The 14,204-nt window shown below is 33.8% G+C and overlaps 1 protein-coding gene across 4 annotated transcripts in view; it reads right to left on the minus strand.

Moving 5' to 3' along the window:
- Positions 1-5,101: 5,101 nt before the first annotated feature.
- METTL25 (methyltransferase like 25) overlaps positions 5,102-14,204 on the minus strand; it is a 40,226-nt gene continuing 31,123 nt past the window's right edge. For all 4 annotated transcript variants that reach the window (XM_063308989.1, XM_063308991.1, XM_063308990.1 and 1 more), the window contains exons 10-12: positions 8,526-8,600; positions 7,204-7,275; positions 5,102-5,552 (exon numbers count right to left, since the gene is read on the minus strand). In XM_063308989.1, the coding sequence (XP_063165059.1) occupies positions 5,466-5,552; positions 7,204-7,275; positions 8,526-8,600 (234 nt within the window). In that variant the 3' untranslated portion in view covers positions 5,102-5,465. The remainder of the gene's footprint in view (positions 5,553-7,203; positions 7,276-8,525; positions 8,601-14,204) is intronic.

Here is a 14,204-nt window from a genome sequence, read left to right on the forward strand (position 1 = left end):
ATTCTCTACTTGGGAAAAATTCCAGAGTCTAGTTTTCACAAACAGCAGTTGAACAGGCAATGCTGTGTCTACAGTAGTCCACACCACTTAAAGCTGCAGTTCAAAGCCAACAAGATTAAATAAGCCTCTGTACAAAAACACAGTTGCCTGGATGCTAAGAAACCACACTTCAGAGACAGCCTAGCTTTTTCTTTGGTATGCCAATTTTTATCTATGTGCAAAGAATTAATTAAGGGGGCTTCTTCATGTTTGTTTCCACCTGCAGTTTTTTGTCTAAAATTGAATACTCCAAATTCAAAATTACCAACTATTTGAGTAGAACTAAATAATAATTATTTATTTCATTTCAGCATTATTTTCAAGGAAGGCTATCTGTGATGAAATGACTGATGTCTAACAACATAGAATCTCTAATTTTTTACTTATTCATAGATGCCAGTTACTTGATATTGCAATTATCAAGTGATGATGACAATGCCACGTGTGAAATCCCTTTCCACTCTTAAAATAGTATTTGATAATGCTAAAGAGTCATTGCACACGCTAGCTGACTAAGAAAAACTTGGGATTTTTGTCTGCAGGTAAAATGCTTTAATATAGATAATGCTTTGGAATGCAAGCTGCTCTGGCTATTCAAGTATGTTGGGTGATGTCTATTTCATTAATGTACTTGCAAGTGTCTTTTACCTATGTATCAAGTTTAATTTCTTATTTTATTCTTGTTGGACTCTTTGAACATCATGCTTTGATGAAAAGACAAATTCAATAATAAACTTAAAAATGTATTTTGAATTATGTCAATTCAATTCTCAGTTTCAAGTGAATACTTCATGTTAAAAATGAGGTGGCAGCAATCCTCATACAAGGACTATATTATCTGTTAGGGTTAGGGTACTGTTTTGAGGAGGTGCTGCTCTCATGCATCCCAAACTAAGTCTTTTACATAATATTTAAAGTATACACTACTGTACACTACTAAATAGTACTATTTGCCTTAATAAAGATAGGGAGAACCCATATCAGCTAGACCTAGCAGATTAAATCAACAACACAAAGTTATAGAAGATTCACTAGATATCATTAAACAACTAAAAAGAGTTTTCTCTGAAAACCCAGCTGCCTTCCTTTATTAATTTAGCATTCTGAATTTAGCAATTTCCATATCATACTTATGGGTCAATCTAGAAAAGAAAAAAGTGGAAGTTACAGTATCTTAACAATGAGAAAATCTACATTTCTCTTTCTCTTTCTCTGTTATCTCAGTCAGGTCATATGACTGCTGTTCCCTTGACAGTCTTTCTGCCATTAAGAAAGGGTTGATGATAGAAAAGGTAATAGCAGAATTCTCTGTTTTGGATTAGTTACTTTTTAAACATAAACAATTGATTGCTCATTCTTTTGTTATGATATCATTATTATTTCAATCCACCAGACAAGGACTTTTTTTTAATTTCAAGGTTTCCAATGATATATATACTGTTAAAAGTTCAGCATATATAACATATACTCTTAAAAGTTCATTACTGAATGGTGATATAATTTAATAACAGCACTGATTCTGCAGGAATTTCAAGCAATTGATTCTGTTAAATATACTACATATACAGTATATACTGTATTAACATTATAGAAAGGCATTTATTAGGAATGTGAACTGTCACACAGCCACTAATAATTTCTAGCAAGTTATCATTTACATTAATGGATTATTTTTTAGTATTAATGGTATTTAAACTAGATTTTATGCATAGAAATAGGGAGTTCCCAGTTCAACATCAAATCTTGAAAAAAAATCAATAAAAATAGCTGTGCATGTTCTCATTTACTTCCCACTGACAAAAAATCTGCAGGTTAAGGAGGTTATTCTTAAAATAAACATAAATCAACAATAAAGTCTCATCATGTTGTCTATAGAGTCTGGTTATACTTTAGTTCCTAACATATAAATATTGTATCTAGCAAAATTTCAATAAACCTGCAATTCTCCCATTGTTACCAAATGAGTCAATTCACAGAATCTAACATTTCTGCACTGAAAAGCTCTATGGAAGCAACTATAGAGTCCCTCTGGTGGGAGGAGATGGGCAGTGACAAATTTGATTGATAAATAAATAAATAATACTATTAGAGAAAGTAGTACATAAGATGTAACCACAACAGGACAGTTTCCTGGTGTAATCCATTAAAATGTAAAGCTTATAGCCAGAACAATTAATTAATTTCCTTTTCCCCCTCTTTCAATGGTCATTCCCTGAGTGAATGAATCAGCCTACAGAATTTTCTGAGTTCTTGTTAAACAAATGTATCATTTTATAAATTTCCAGGCATTTCAGTAGCATAGTAAGACATAGTAAAACCAGTTTCTTGTTAAAGTTCATCAGGCTCTGAGTATATGTATAGATAACAAAATAAATTAAAACAAACAAAAATATTTTGCCACTGTTTACTTTTAAACAAATAAGTTTAACATCTTCAACAAACAATATAACTTTATTAATAAGAATACCATTTGAAAACCATAGGAACCCCTCATGAATTTTAATCTCAATATGCAAGATATGTATAAGGATATTTTACATGAATACAGAAAACATATACAGAAAATAGATAGGAGAGTGGAAGAGACAGGAAGGAGAACTGAAATACTTTTTCTATCTCATGGTCCCATTTGTTGAGGACCAGCAGTAGAGACAGTCTTCAGAAATTGGCAGAAGAGAGGAGTCCTGTATTACTAGCTGCTCACCAGTGCTTTGTGACTAGATCAACTAAGCAAGCATAAACTCAGCAAGCATGATTTCGAGGCTTTGTTCAGAGGACAGGCATTCATATACCATTTCTTTCTCTAATCTGTTTCCAGATGTTCAAGAAAACCTGGGTAGTTCTCCCAGTCTGTTAAAGAGACCTAAAAGATTTCTCAAAGAGTTCTCTGGAATAACCAAAGTCTGGCAAGAAGGGGGAAGTACACAGCTAGGAGCCCAGCTCCTGCAGCTCCCCTTGATTTACTTCAGCCCGGAATGGAGATAAGACCTCAACACAAGATTTCTTTCTCCCTGCTGGCTAAATAAAATAAAATAAAATAAAATCAGGATTTTTATATTAGGTCCCTCCAACGTAGATAATTTGGAGGGCAGCTAAGTTATCCCATCACCTAGACCAAAAATACAAGACTAACCAGTTCTGATTGTCTTAGAAATATGCTTAGGAATAGTTATACGATTATTGCCTTCCTTTTACATTCAGTGATGAGCATTGATTATATTTCTAATCCAATTAACCTTTCAATAGCATAACAAGTCCTGGGCCCTATGATTCTAGATGACTATTAAGTGGGAACAAAGTGTAATGGTTGCCTAATCCCAAATACTCAGTCTCACAAGCCCGGGCTTAAAGATAACTGATTTATTAAAGGAATAGTATGCAAATACAGAGAAAGCTGAGAATAGGCAAAAGCGCGCGAAATACAAACTAAATACCCTCGCTTCAAACCCGATCCCGCCCCTCGCCCCATCATAGCAACCACCCCCTCCCAGGTGTTGGCAACGTCACACATCGGCCTGGGAAAGTAACCTTGAATACATGTCATAACCCAAACATACATTCCTGCAGAACAGCAAGGAGATTACAGCCCGGCACGGCTGAAATTCCCCTCCCCGCAAATGACAGACACGGAACAGGAAATTGACATGTGAAACGTTACGATGTTAACAGAACATTGGAATGATGAACATGACACAAAGATATACAGAAAACTTCAACTCTTTGCTACCAATTAATAAGCATCTAGGGTTTTGCAACCAAGCTACGAAAGCATTTTCAGCAGGATGCCCAGTGCTAGTTCCATCTCCACAAAATGGGTATTCGCAGTCCAGCATGACCAGAAATAACATTAGCGTCAAGCCTGGCAAAAGGTGATGTTTGCAAGTGAAGGGGTGGAGAAGGAGAATAAGGCAAAGAGGATTTCTTGTAAGTGTTGTTCTGCAGTAATCCCGTATCTCCTCCAATGTCTACTAGGTTTATTCCTGTATAAGGCTAACATGGTACAATACTAGGATTCAAGAAGTAAGAGTAGGAAGAACATCAGGGAGAATTTAAAAAGTCAAGATGGTAGCTGTGATCATGTGATCAAAGTCTGAGCCCCTTTTTAAGTGAGTCATATTAAGCAATGTACATAAAGAGGATGCAGGGCTTTAATCATGCAATTGCAGCCACCATCTTGACTTTTTCAACACCGTCCCCCCTCCAATGGATGCCCCTGGGTGAGAGTTTCTCAGGACAAGTTGAAAGGCAAAGATTTCTGATCAAATTGGAATTATGACACTCCCTTTCCTACAAACCCATATAATGTCATTTTCACCTTTTTAATCAGAAGATACATTGAGGAAACAGTTAAGACTTATATGGAAGAATTGAATTTAATAGACCCCTGGCATTTGATATATCCAACTAAAAGAGAATATGCATTTTATTCAAACATGCACCAGAATTTTTTTAGGCTTATTTTTTTAATATCATCAACCTTATATCACCAAATTCAAGAATGTACTATTGATGTTTGTTATGTATCTGATCATAGTGCAATTACCTTGAATAGTGTGTTTCAGAAACTGGCTAAGGTATCGAGAAATTAGTATTTCAATGTTTCACTACTGAATGGTAAAGGATTTGTACAACAAATGCAGGTAGAGACCTCACAATATTTTGATTTGAATTCAGGAACAGCAAGTGCCTGAATTTTTGAATGGGAAGTATATAAAGCATTCATTTGGGGTAGAATTATTGCTTACGCATCATACAAAAATAAGATTAAAAATAAAAGGGAAAATAATTTGAAAGGTGAACTGAAACACTTATGAGCACAGATGGTTAGATGCCCATCTACAGTTTTGTACAGAGAAACACAGAAAAAGAAATATGAATTAACTTCTATAATATCACAGCAGACAGAATTTATGCTAACATGTTTACAACAGAGATACTGGGAGAACAGTGAAAGATCCAGTAAGATCTTGGCTAATCACTTATAGCAAAAGAAAGATAGGGCAACGATTCCAATTATTAGAAGTGAAAGACATGAAATGTATAAAACTTCAATGGATATAAATTGTCAATTTTTAAAATTTTATTCAGAACAGTAATCAGAAGATACAATCACAAATATTGTACATTAACTCCTTTTTGATTTCTTGTTTGCTGAATTTTCATGAAGGCATGGTATTTCTCTTCAGCCATCTCCATATGGTCAGGATGGATTGTTACATGCTATCTTAAGCTAATAATTTATAATACATCAGCACTGAAAGGATACTTAGTTTATATATTTCATTTGTCATTATATATAAATATATTAGCTATAAAAACACACCAATAATAGAATCCTTAATCACATAAGATAATTGTAAAAACCAAACCAAGTTTACAACATTAGTTACAAATTTTATCTAGTAATATCCTGCATGTAAATTTTTTTATTTCTTCAAAGCCACAACTGCATAGCATCTGGGAGATTTTATGGGATCAAATAACTTTACCAGTCCAGACCAGGCAATGTTGTCCTGTAAAATGATATTTGATCAGAAAACAACAAAAAGGGGTTTTAACTTGAGATCTCAGATATGGCAACACATTGAAATACAAGGAAAAAAACTGACTTTTAAATAAAACATGAACAATAATTAATCCTCTAATATGGAACATCAGCTGGTACAAATACTGCATGAAGGAAACAACTTTTCAAAATGGTTAGTTGGAAAAGGTGCTATTAGACTCCTCCTGATTTTTTGCCACCAAAGACTAATAACAGCTTTTCTCCTACAAAAACTTTGCATATGGAGAACCAAAACTGGGGACTCAGTGGTAGCAGTTTAAAACTATGTACTGAAAAATCATAGAGCTTTTGATTTCAGTTCACCAACCAGAACTTCAATATTCCCAAATGCGAGAGAAAAAGAAATCTCTTGTTCAGAATTAAAGATCCCATTAGAATTAAAGAACAGTTACGCTTCCTAAAATCTATTCCAGATTTTTCTGACATTTGTTGTAACACAATATCCTTTCCTGAACATTCTTTGCTGACAAAGATCAAAGACTTTCTTCAGTATGTTTATCAGAACTAAACCAGACTGTACCTATTCCAAGTATGTGTATCACATCACCACTCCATGAATAAATGTGCCTTGATTACTTAGAAAACAGAAGTCCATACAACATGTGTGATGACCATTAAAAAGAAAAACAAAAACAGACAATCTCTAAAAGAGCATAATGGGAAACTATCCACAATGTTAAATAACAAGATTGCTATAAAACCCTTTATTAGTTTTGCCTGAAGCCACTGGGAAATGTACCTTTAAATGCTGTCTAAGTTAGCTAGTCACTATACTAAACCATATGACTACATTACCTGTGGTTTACCTAATTTTCTAAAAACTAGATGTGTTTCTGTCAATCTATTCTTTTAATTCAACAGCACAATTACTTCCAGACCACTCTGGATAATGTATGTATCTTTTGTGCAAATGGTTAACATAAACTATAGAACAACATATTATTACATCCCCTTTAATCAACCAGGCATGTCAGTATAATACATATCTACACAATCACTCTGCACACATGGGTGGATGACATAGTTATCCAGAATGGTGATGAAGCAACAACATTGCTGCAAGTAGCACGAATCCTAAGTCAAAAGTATCTGCCATAGAAATTCTGTTACAGACAGACAGTGGATGAATATTCAAAAAAGTATGATCTTTAACTCTAAATCTTTAACTTACAGCAAGCTGTAACCCGCAAAATAATTTTAGTCACTTTATTAAAAATTACCTAGTGTTTAAAATTCAAACTCCACCAAGCACAGAAATTTTTGAAACATAAATAAAGGTCCTTAAAGAAAACAATAGTTTGCACAAAACAAATATCATTTACTATTTAAACTATTAATAATAAAGATATCCATTTAGGTAGCATCATCATTTCATTACTAGTAATTTACCATGCAACTAAATGAAAATAAAAACTATATTACAGCAAATTTGCCCAAACTAAAAACATCTGCTGGGCAAATGATGGATATGATGGATTGGACCCTTAAAATTTTGGCAAATACATGAAAACAATTATTTGTTTAATATGAAGGAGACATAATTTGCTTCAAATATGTAAAAGAAACCCTATATGGTTGATAAATCCACCAAGAATTACCTGTTCTTTGAGATAGCAGAGACGATCTAGAAGTATCAACACCTCTATGCAAGGTCCTAGAACAACTTTCAGCTGAAGAAAAAGATTTAAACCCATCTTTGAATCACATTTTCTAAAAGGTACCACTGGAGAAGATGGAAATACTGCTCACAACAGATTTAGATTTCTTATTTAAAAGTTTGAAGGGAAAATTCTCTATGTTCTCATTACTTCAAGGATATTAATTATTAGGACGGTATGAATCAGCTCCAGCCCAATTCAAGTTGTTGATCTCATTTGTATTGTTGAGTTATTTCAATTGATAAAACCAAGCCTATTTAAGAAATGGATTTTACAGATAGATAAAAGAACTTCTAAATTATCAAATAGATCCTGAGGTATCCAGTTTGATAATGCAGTCTAAATCAATGAGATATTTATTGTAAACCACTCAGAGTCCCCCTTTTTGGGGGAGATGGGCGGTGATAGAAATTTCAAAAATAAATAAATAAACAAACAAATAAATAAATTTGATTTGGAGAGTCAACTGAATGATCTTTTCATAAAACCTCCACATAGATAGCCCCGCTAATCAGGATTTTCAAAATGACTAAGCCAAAGCATTTTAACTGCTGTCAAAAAGATATATTTGGTAAAGCAAGATTTGTCCATGACTAATTATTAGCAATCTAATATGATCATGCAAATGTTGTACAATTATGTTGTGAATGCACATCAAAATATCTATAATATTTTTGTCTCATGAAGATTACTGAAATCACTTTTGGCATTTATAGTTTTACTACTGAACATAAATTTGCTACATTTTTCTACTAAAACTATTGAAGAACATGGAATATTTATCTTCAAAAACAAAAACAACAACCCAGTGTATTATCTTGCCAATTCCATTCTACTGGACATCTTCAAAAAAAGCAGTATAATTTTGATCAAAGTCTATGGAATGCATTAAGTATAGCATCCGTTACTTAGTAGCTTTCAGATGTAACTCAGCATGCAAAACACTTAAGTGGCAGCAATTTTCTTAAAAGTGGAACAAACTAATGTATTAAAAAAGATATAGAAAGACCAAGATGGGTCCAAAAGCAGTCCAACCTTTCTTAAACTTATTTGACTTGAAAAAGTATCCCCATATGTTCTCACTGAGAGTTAATATAATTTTGGAACAGAATATACTCTTAGTTAAAGGATATGTGGTTTGTTCACTTCTTTACAGAAAATATCACAATACAAACTGATCTACTTCATCATAAAGTATTAACACAAGTGTATTAAATATCGTGCCATGGCCTAGTAAAAACGTTCTAGTGCTTCAGTGTTACCATATTAAAAGCTTCCAGTTCATTCTTCCTGTGCTTGTATTTTTCAAGGTATTCCAATATGAGGCTGTCTGAAATCTGAAACAGCAAGAACACTGACATTAGCAATTAAAATTTACATGAGCACATACTAAAATTATTTTTATAATTAAAAACACTTCAAAAACAAAGTAATTATTTTGCAATCAACATTTTCTAACTTATTATAATGACTTTCCAGACATAACAATACATAGGAACTATATTTAAAGTGTACAAAAAACAGATATCAGTATCCAAAAATATATCAGATGAGATCATGAAGACATTAATCTACAAGCATCGTTAAAACATGCAGAAATTACTATAAATCAGTGCAACTTTGTCAAGTCTTACCAGAATGTCCTTATGTCATTTTTTAAAAAATCAAGTAACTTGTTGGTAAGAAAGTAAGAAAGCTGTTTGTAATACATCATGCTTTCAATAAAGCATTTAACAAAGTGTCCTATGACATTCTGATTAGCAAATTAGGTACATCTGGGCTATTTAGCACAACAGTTAAATGGGTATCTAGCTTGATTCAATATTGTACTCAAAGAGTCCTTGTTTGTGATTCCTCATAAAACTAGAGTGGTACCAGATGAGGTGTTGTCAGTTTTAGTCCTAGGTCTTGTTTTCTTCAGCACTGTTAAGCTGATTTTGATAAAGAAGTCAAGGGAATGATTTGTGGATTTGCAGATAACTCACATATATGACCGGATAATTAATAACCAAGAACATAGAAATAAAATTCAAACAGAAACTATAGTTTATAGAAATGGATTGGAAATAACCGGATGAAATTTAAGAGAGGAAAAAAAAATCTTCACTTAGGATATAGAAATCAAAGCAGACACATAGAATGAGGAGGTGGGAATTACTGGTTTGGCAATACTATTTATACAACTCCTTGGAATAGTAGTGAATACAATCTGAGTATGAATCAGTAGTATGGCATGACTACAAAAAAGGGGACTTGCAATTTTAAGTTTCATTAAAAGAAGCATAGTTTCTCAATCACAGATGTAATTGTTCCATTCTACTTCTGTGCTATTAGACTCTTGGAGTATTATATTCAGTTCTAGACTCAACAGAAGGATTCAAAGTGCAGCAGATTCAGAGAAGGGCAATGAGGATCATTGGTGGACTAGAAACTAATTCCTATGAAGAGATAGTAGCACTGTTCAAATACCTGAAGAATTGTTCATATTCTTTTGAAAAATACCTAATAAAAGAACAGTTGGACATTGGAGTCAAGTATTCGGAGAAGTGCTATACTTCACTGGATATGTTAAACCAAGACTAAACAGCTATCTATAACAGATACTTTAATTTGGATCCCTCTACTGAGCTGGGTATTGGATTTGCTTGGCTAAATGGTTCCTTTCAATTTCATATGATTCTAAGCTTCAGGCACAGTGTAAGATAAGGACCCCTACCAATCTAGAGGGTGTTAATAATCCCATCCAGATTTTTATTTTATTTTATTTTAACTGACCAACAGTCTTGCCTGGATTTAGTGTTAGGCTGGATGATGACATGAGGATGGACAAGCTGTTAAAAAACTTGAGAAAGTTAAAACGTATTTATTGCTTCTCAGTCTTACAAAAAAGGAGCTACAAAAAGGAGTATGATCAACATTTTGGTGGCATCTCACTTAAAAATATCTCATGTATATTAAACACAATGGAATGAAGATAAAATTACATGAGATACTGTAATGGTTGCCTAATCCCAAATACTCAGTCTCACAAGCTCGGGCTTAAAGATAACTGATTTATTAAAGGAATAGTATGCAAATACAGAGAAAGCTGAGAATGAGCAAAAGCGTGCCAAATACAAACTTAAAAGCCTTGCCTTCAATCCAGTCCCGCCCTCAGCACCCGTCAGCACGCACCCCCTCCCAGGTGCTAGCAACCGTTACACGCGCCTGGGAAAGTAACCTTGAGTAGGATTGCAAACCCAAACATACATTCCAAAGTTCCAAAACAAAGCAGAGCGCCTGAATGGAAAATACCAGGAATGAGCAAGCCAGGAATACACGGGAAAACGGTTTGACATGTGAAACGTTACGACGTTAACAGAACACTGAAACGGGGAACATGACAGATACCATAAGAAATGGTACTATGCATAGAAAAGTATTCCCTCAGAATCACAGACCCCAAAAAGGACACAGTCCTACATATAGGATCAGTACTATTGCATTAAAGTGTGTTCAAGTCCTAGTCTTGCCAGGCAATCCAAACAACTTGTGGTCTAGAAATTAAGGACTACAAAGATTTCTTCCATACAGTTTCCAATATAGATAATTCATTAAACCACCAAGAAGTGTCAGTCCTACTTGTGGTACATCATTATACTGAAATCCAGATGCATTTAGAATTGCAATACTATCAATTTCCCTAACTTGTTCTATATATGTAATATTAAATGCTAAAATCATGGCCTTAAATCAGTAACAACAAGTTTGAAAGTCCATGGCTAGACCTCAAAGTGCCCTTATTAGATCCGAGAAATGTGAACAGTGGTAAAACTAGTGCAATGAAAGTATTTGTTGCTTTAACCATTTACCTATATCCCCTCTAACTTCCTGTACATTACCTATACTACCTCAGAGTCCAACACCTTCTGCAGGAAACTGAACTAAATATGAAGACAGTGGAAAATGGGAAGATAGCACACGAACATTCTGTACATATGGTTGGATATATAGTTTTGAAACTCCTTTTAAGTGAATAACTAAGATTTAAAACTTAAAAGATAAAAGCAAAGAATTGAGGGAAGAAAGCAAAAAGCTTTCACATATTGATCCAGTAATAACAGCCAAAACATGTGCTGCTGCTCCACCTCCATCTCCTAATTTGCACCAGCAATTTTGTCTGCACATTATAATTTTAAACCAAGTTTCTAGGTTAGAAGCAAATGATGGTTTATACCTTCCATAATCTTAGGTATCACTGATCTGTTCAAACATGGAAGGACAAGGAATAACAATTTACATAGGAAGGAAGAACATGCTTACTAAATCCATTCTTCTTGGGCATCTAAGAACTGTCCGCTATGCCTAAACCAGCAGATGTGAACCTCAATGAAGGAACTTTTCATGCATACATATATTATCTTCTGAAAGACTGAAGAACCTTGTATCTCTAAATTACTAAAACTGTAGAATGTAAATACAAGGCTACATGCAATTTTTATCAAGGACTTGCCATGCATATGTTCACATAAAAGGGGTCATCAACTCTTGACAGTGAAGAAATACTGATAATGAAACTCTGTGCTTATTTGATCTTGAATGTTTATCTGCCACAGACTTGTTCCTTCTTCTCCAACACCTTACTAAATTTTCTGTTTGCTTACTTTAAAGTGAAGTCTGTAGTTTGTCAGGTGATACTTGTAGCTATTACAGCTGTTAAAACTGTCACATTAAACTGAAATTTGGCACTGGGATCATGAACATTGCATGTTAGTTTATATTTAAAGTACAGTTATCCTTTAAATACTGCATAAATAAAAGTTTTTACAACTACGCTATCAGCCTTTCATAATCTCATTTGACAGCTGAACTATATTGTCCTGTCCACAAATGCCTGATAAATATTTTTACTGAAACGCTTAAGATTTAGATTATCTATCTGCATTAAAACTCAAGATAAGAAGAAGCAGGCAAACCAAATTCTGAACAGCTGCAAATAATTTCATACCAAAGTTTACTTGAGAATAGGTTCCACTGAATTTGTCCAGACTTATATATGAGTAAATTATTGATAGACTTGTACCACTGCTATTGAAGAAATTTTTACCAATAGAAATTGAAGGGTTTTTTTTAAAAACAATTTTCAGCTGTTTCTCATTAATTAGTTCTGAAAGTGGATATGAAAGTGGATATAAAACATTGCACAGAACCCAGATTAAAGAAAATAGATATACAACTTATCCCTGCTGTAAGGGCAATTTTTATCTCATATACTTAATAAAAGCCATTGTTATTGCCGAGTAAGCAGACAAATAAGTGGAAGATAAAGAAATTCCCCTCCCTGAGATTTCATCTGTTTTCTGAATGTTCCTTTGTCAGATCTTTAATTTAATGGCATACAAGTTTTTACAGCTGACAAGATTGTTCTCTCTATTGCAGAGAAAAAGTTTCCTTGGAAAAGGAGGCCCCATTCCCATAAAGAGAACCTTTTAGAAGGAACCTGTTCATTCAAGGAACAAACTGAAACGCTCTCCTAACAAGTATTCCAATATTCCTGGAATACTGGCCTATCATTATTTAAATTAAATGTTATAAATTACATTTCTCAGAACTTGCTCTCCTATCAGGAATTCAAATTATAGATACTTTTATTTGTAGAGATGGACATTTAAAAAAAATATACATTAAAACTAAGTAAAGGTGTGAAGTATAAGAGTATGTGACTATTTCAGTTATATGCACTTCAGCTAAATACTGTAAGGCCCAAGGTATATCAATTTTCACTGTGAACAAGTGATCCTATCTGTGTACATTAGTAGCAATTCCAAAGGGGACCAAAAAAAAAAGGAAAGTAGCAAGGGTTGGAAAATAAATGCATTTATGGATCATATGGTGACTTGTCTCTTTGACAAAAAGTTTGTGGGTATCATACTTAATAAAATAGGCTATAAGAGAGGGCCAGAGATAAGTTAGTAGCTATGGGCACATTAGCATCCATTATGTTAGGGCAATGCGTAGTCCTAGAAGCAATATATTTATAAAACAAGGAACTGAGACAGCTCAATGCAAGGATGAGATGGTGCTATCAACAGGTACAGATAGATTATTCTAGATACCTTAAATGTTTTAGGACAATCTATGTCTGTATAAAAGGAATAAACATGTCATTTCCAATTTCCTGTAGCAGCATTCTATGCAGCAGCATTCTCTAAATTCACAATGTATCATGTTAGTGCTTCAAAATGAGAAACATCAAAGTTAACAGGATATACCATGTATTAGAAAAAGCTAAGTTATTGCCACTGGAGATTTTCTGTGGACATACTACAAGGGAAAGGAATTATAAAAGCACTTTACAAACTGTGACCTCCTTTATGTAGAAACTTCCTGAGCTGAAAAGTTGCCAGAAGTCTGAGTCCTGCACAGGCTAGAGCTATCAACTAAAACTTCCTCTTCCTGAGATCTCATCCAATTTTGAAGTTATTTCTATTAACACAAATGTTCTAGTATGGGTTAATAGTTAAGGAGTGGGGAAACCCAGGTTTTCTAGTCCATATTTGGCCACAGTTTACCTCACAGAATTGTTTCTATGGGGAAAAATAGGAAGAGTGAATAATATGTATGCCACTATGAGCTCCTGAATGAAAGGCAAATCATGACCAAGATCATAATCTAATCTGATCAATATGCACATAGTGATCTTGAAATTGTCATTTCATATTGAAAGGGAAATTCTTTAAACAATACAAAGTTAAAAGCATACTTGGTTTAAATAGCTTAAAATGGGATTAAATATTTTGGTGAATTCTCAATGATATTAGTCATGATGACTACATACTATTTTCAGGATCAGAGGCAGTATGTTTGAAGGACAACAACAGGAGAAGGATACTGTCTCCAGGCTATGGTCATGGTCTTCTCATTTGGACAAGATACATTTTTGGTCTATCAGGATTTTTCTC

The sequence above is a fragment of the Candoia aspera genome, chromosome 7, assembly GCF_035149785.1.
Source record: "Candoia aspera isolate rCanAsp1 chromosome 7, rCanAsp1.hap2, whole genome shotgun sequence".
Taxonomy (NCBI): Eukaryota; Metazoa; Chordata; class Lepidosauria; order Squamata; family Boidae; genus Candoia; species Candoia aspera.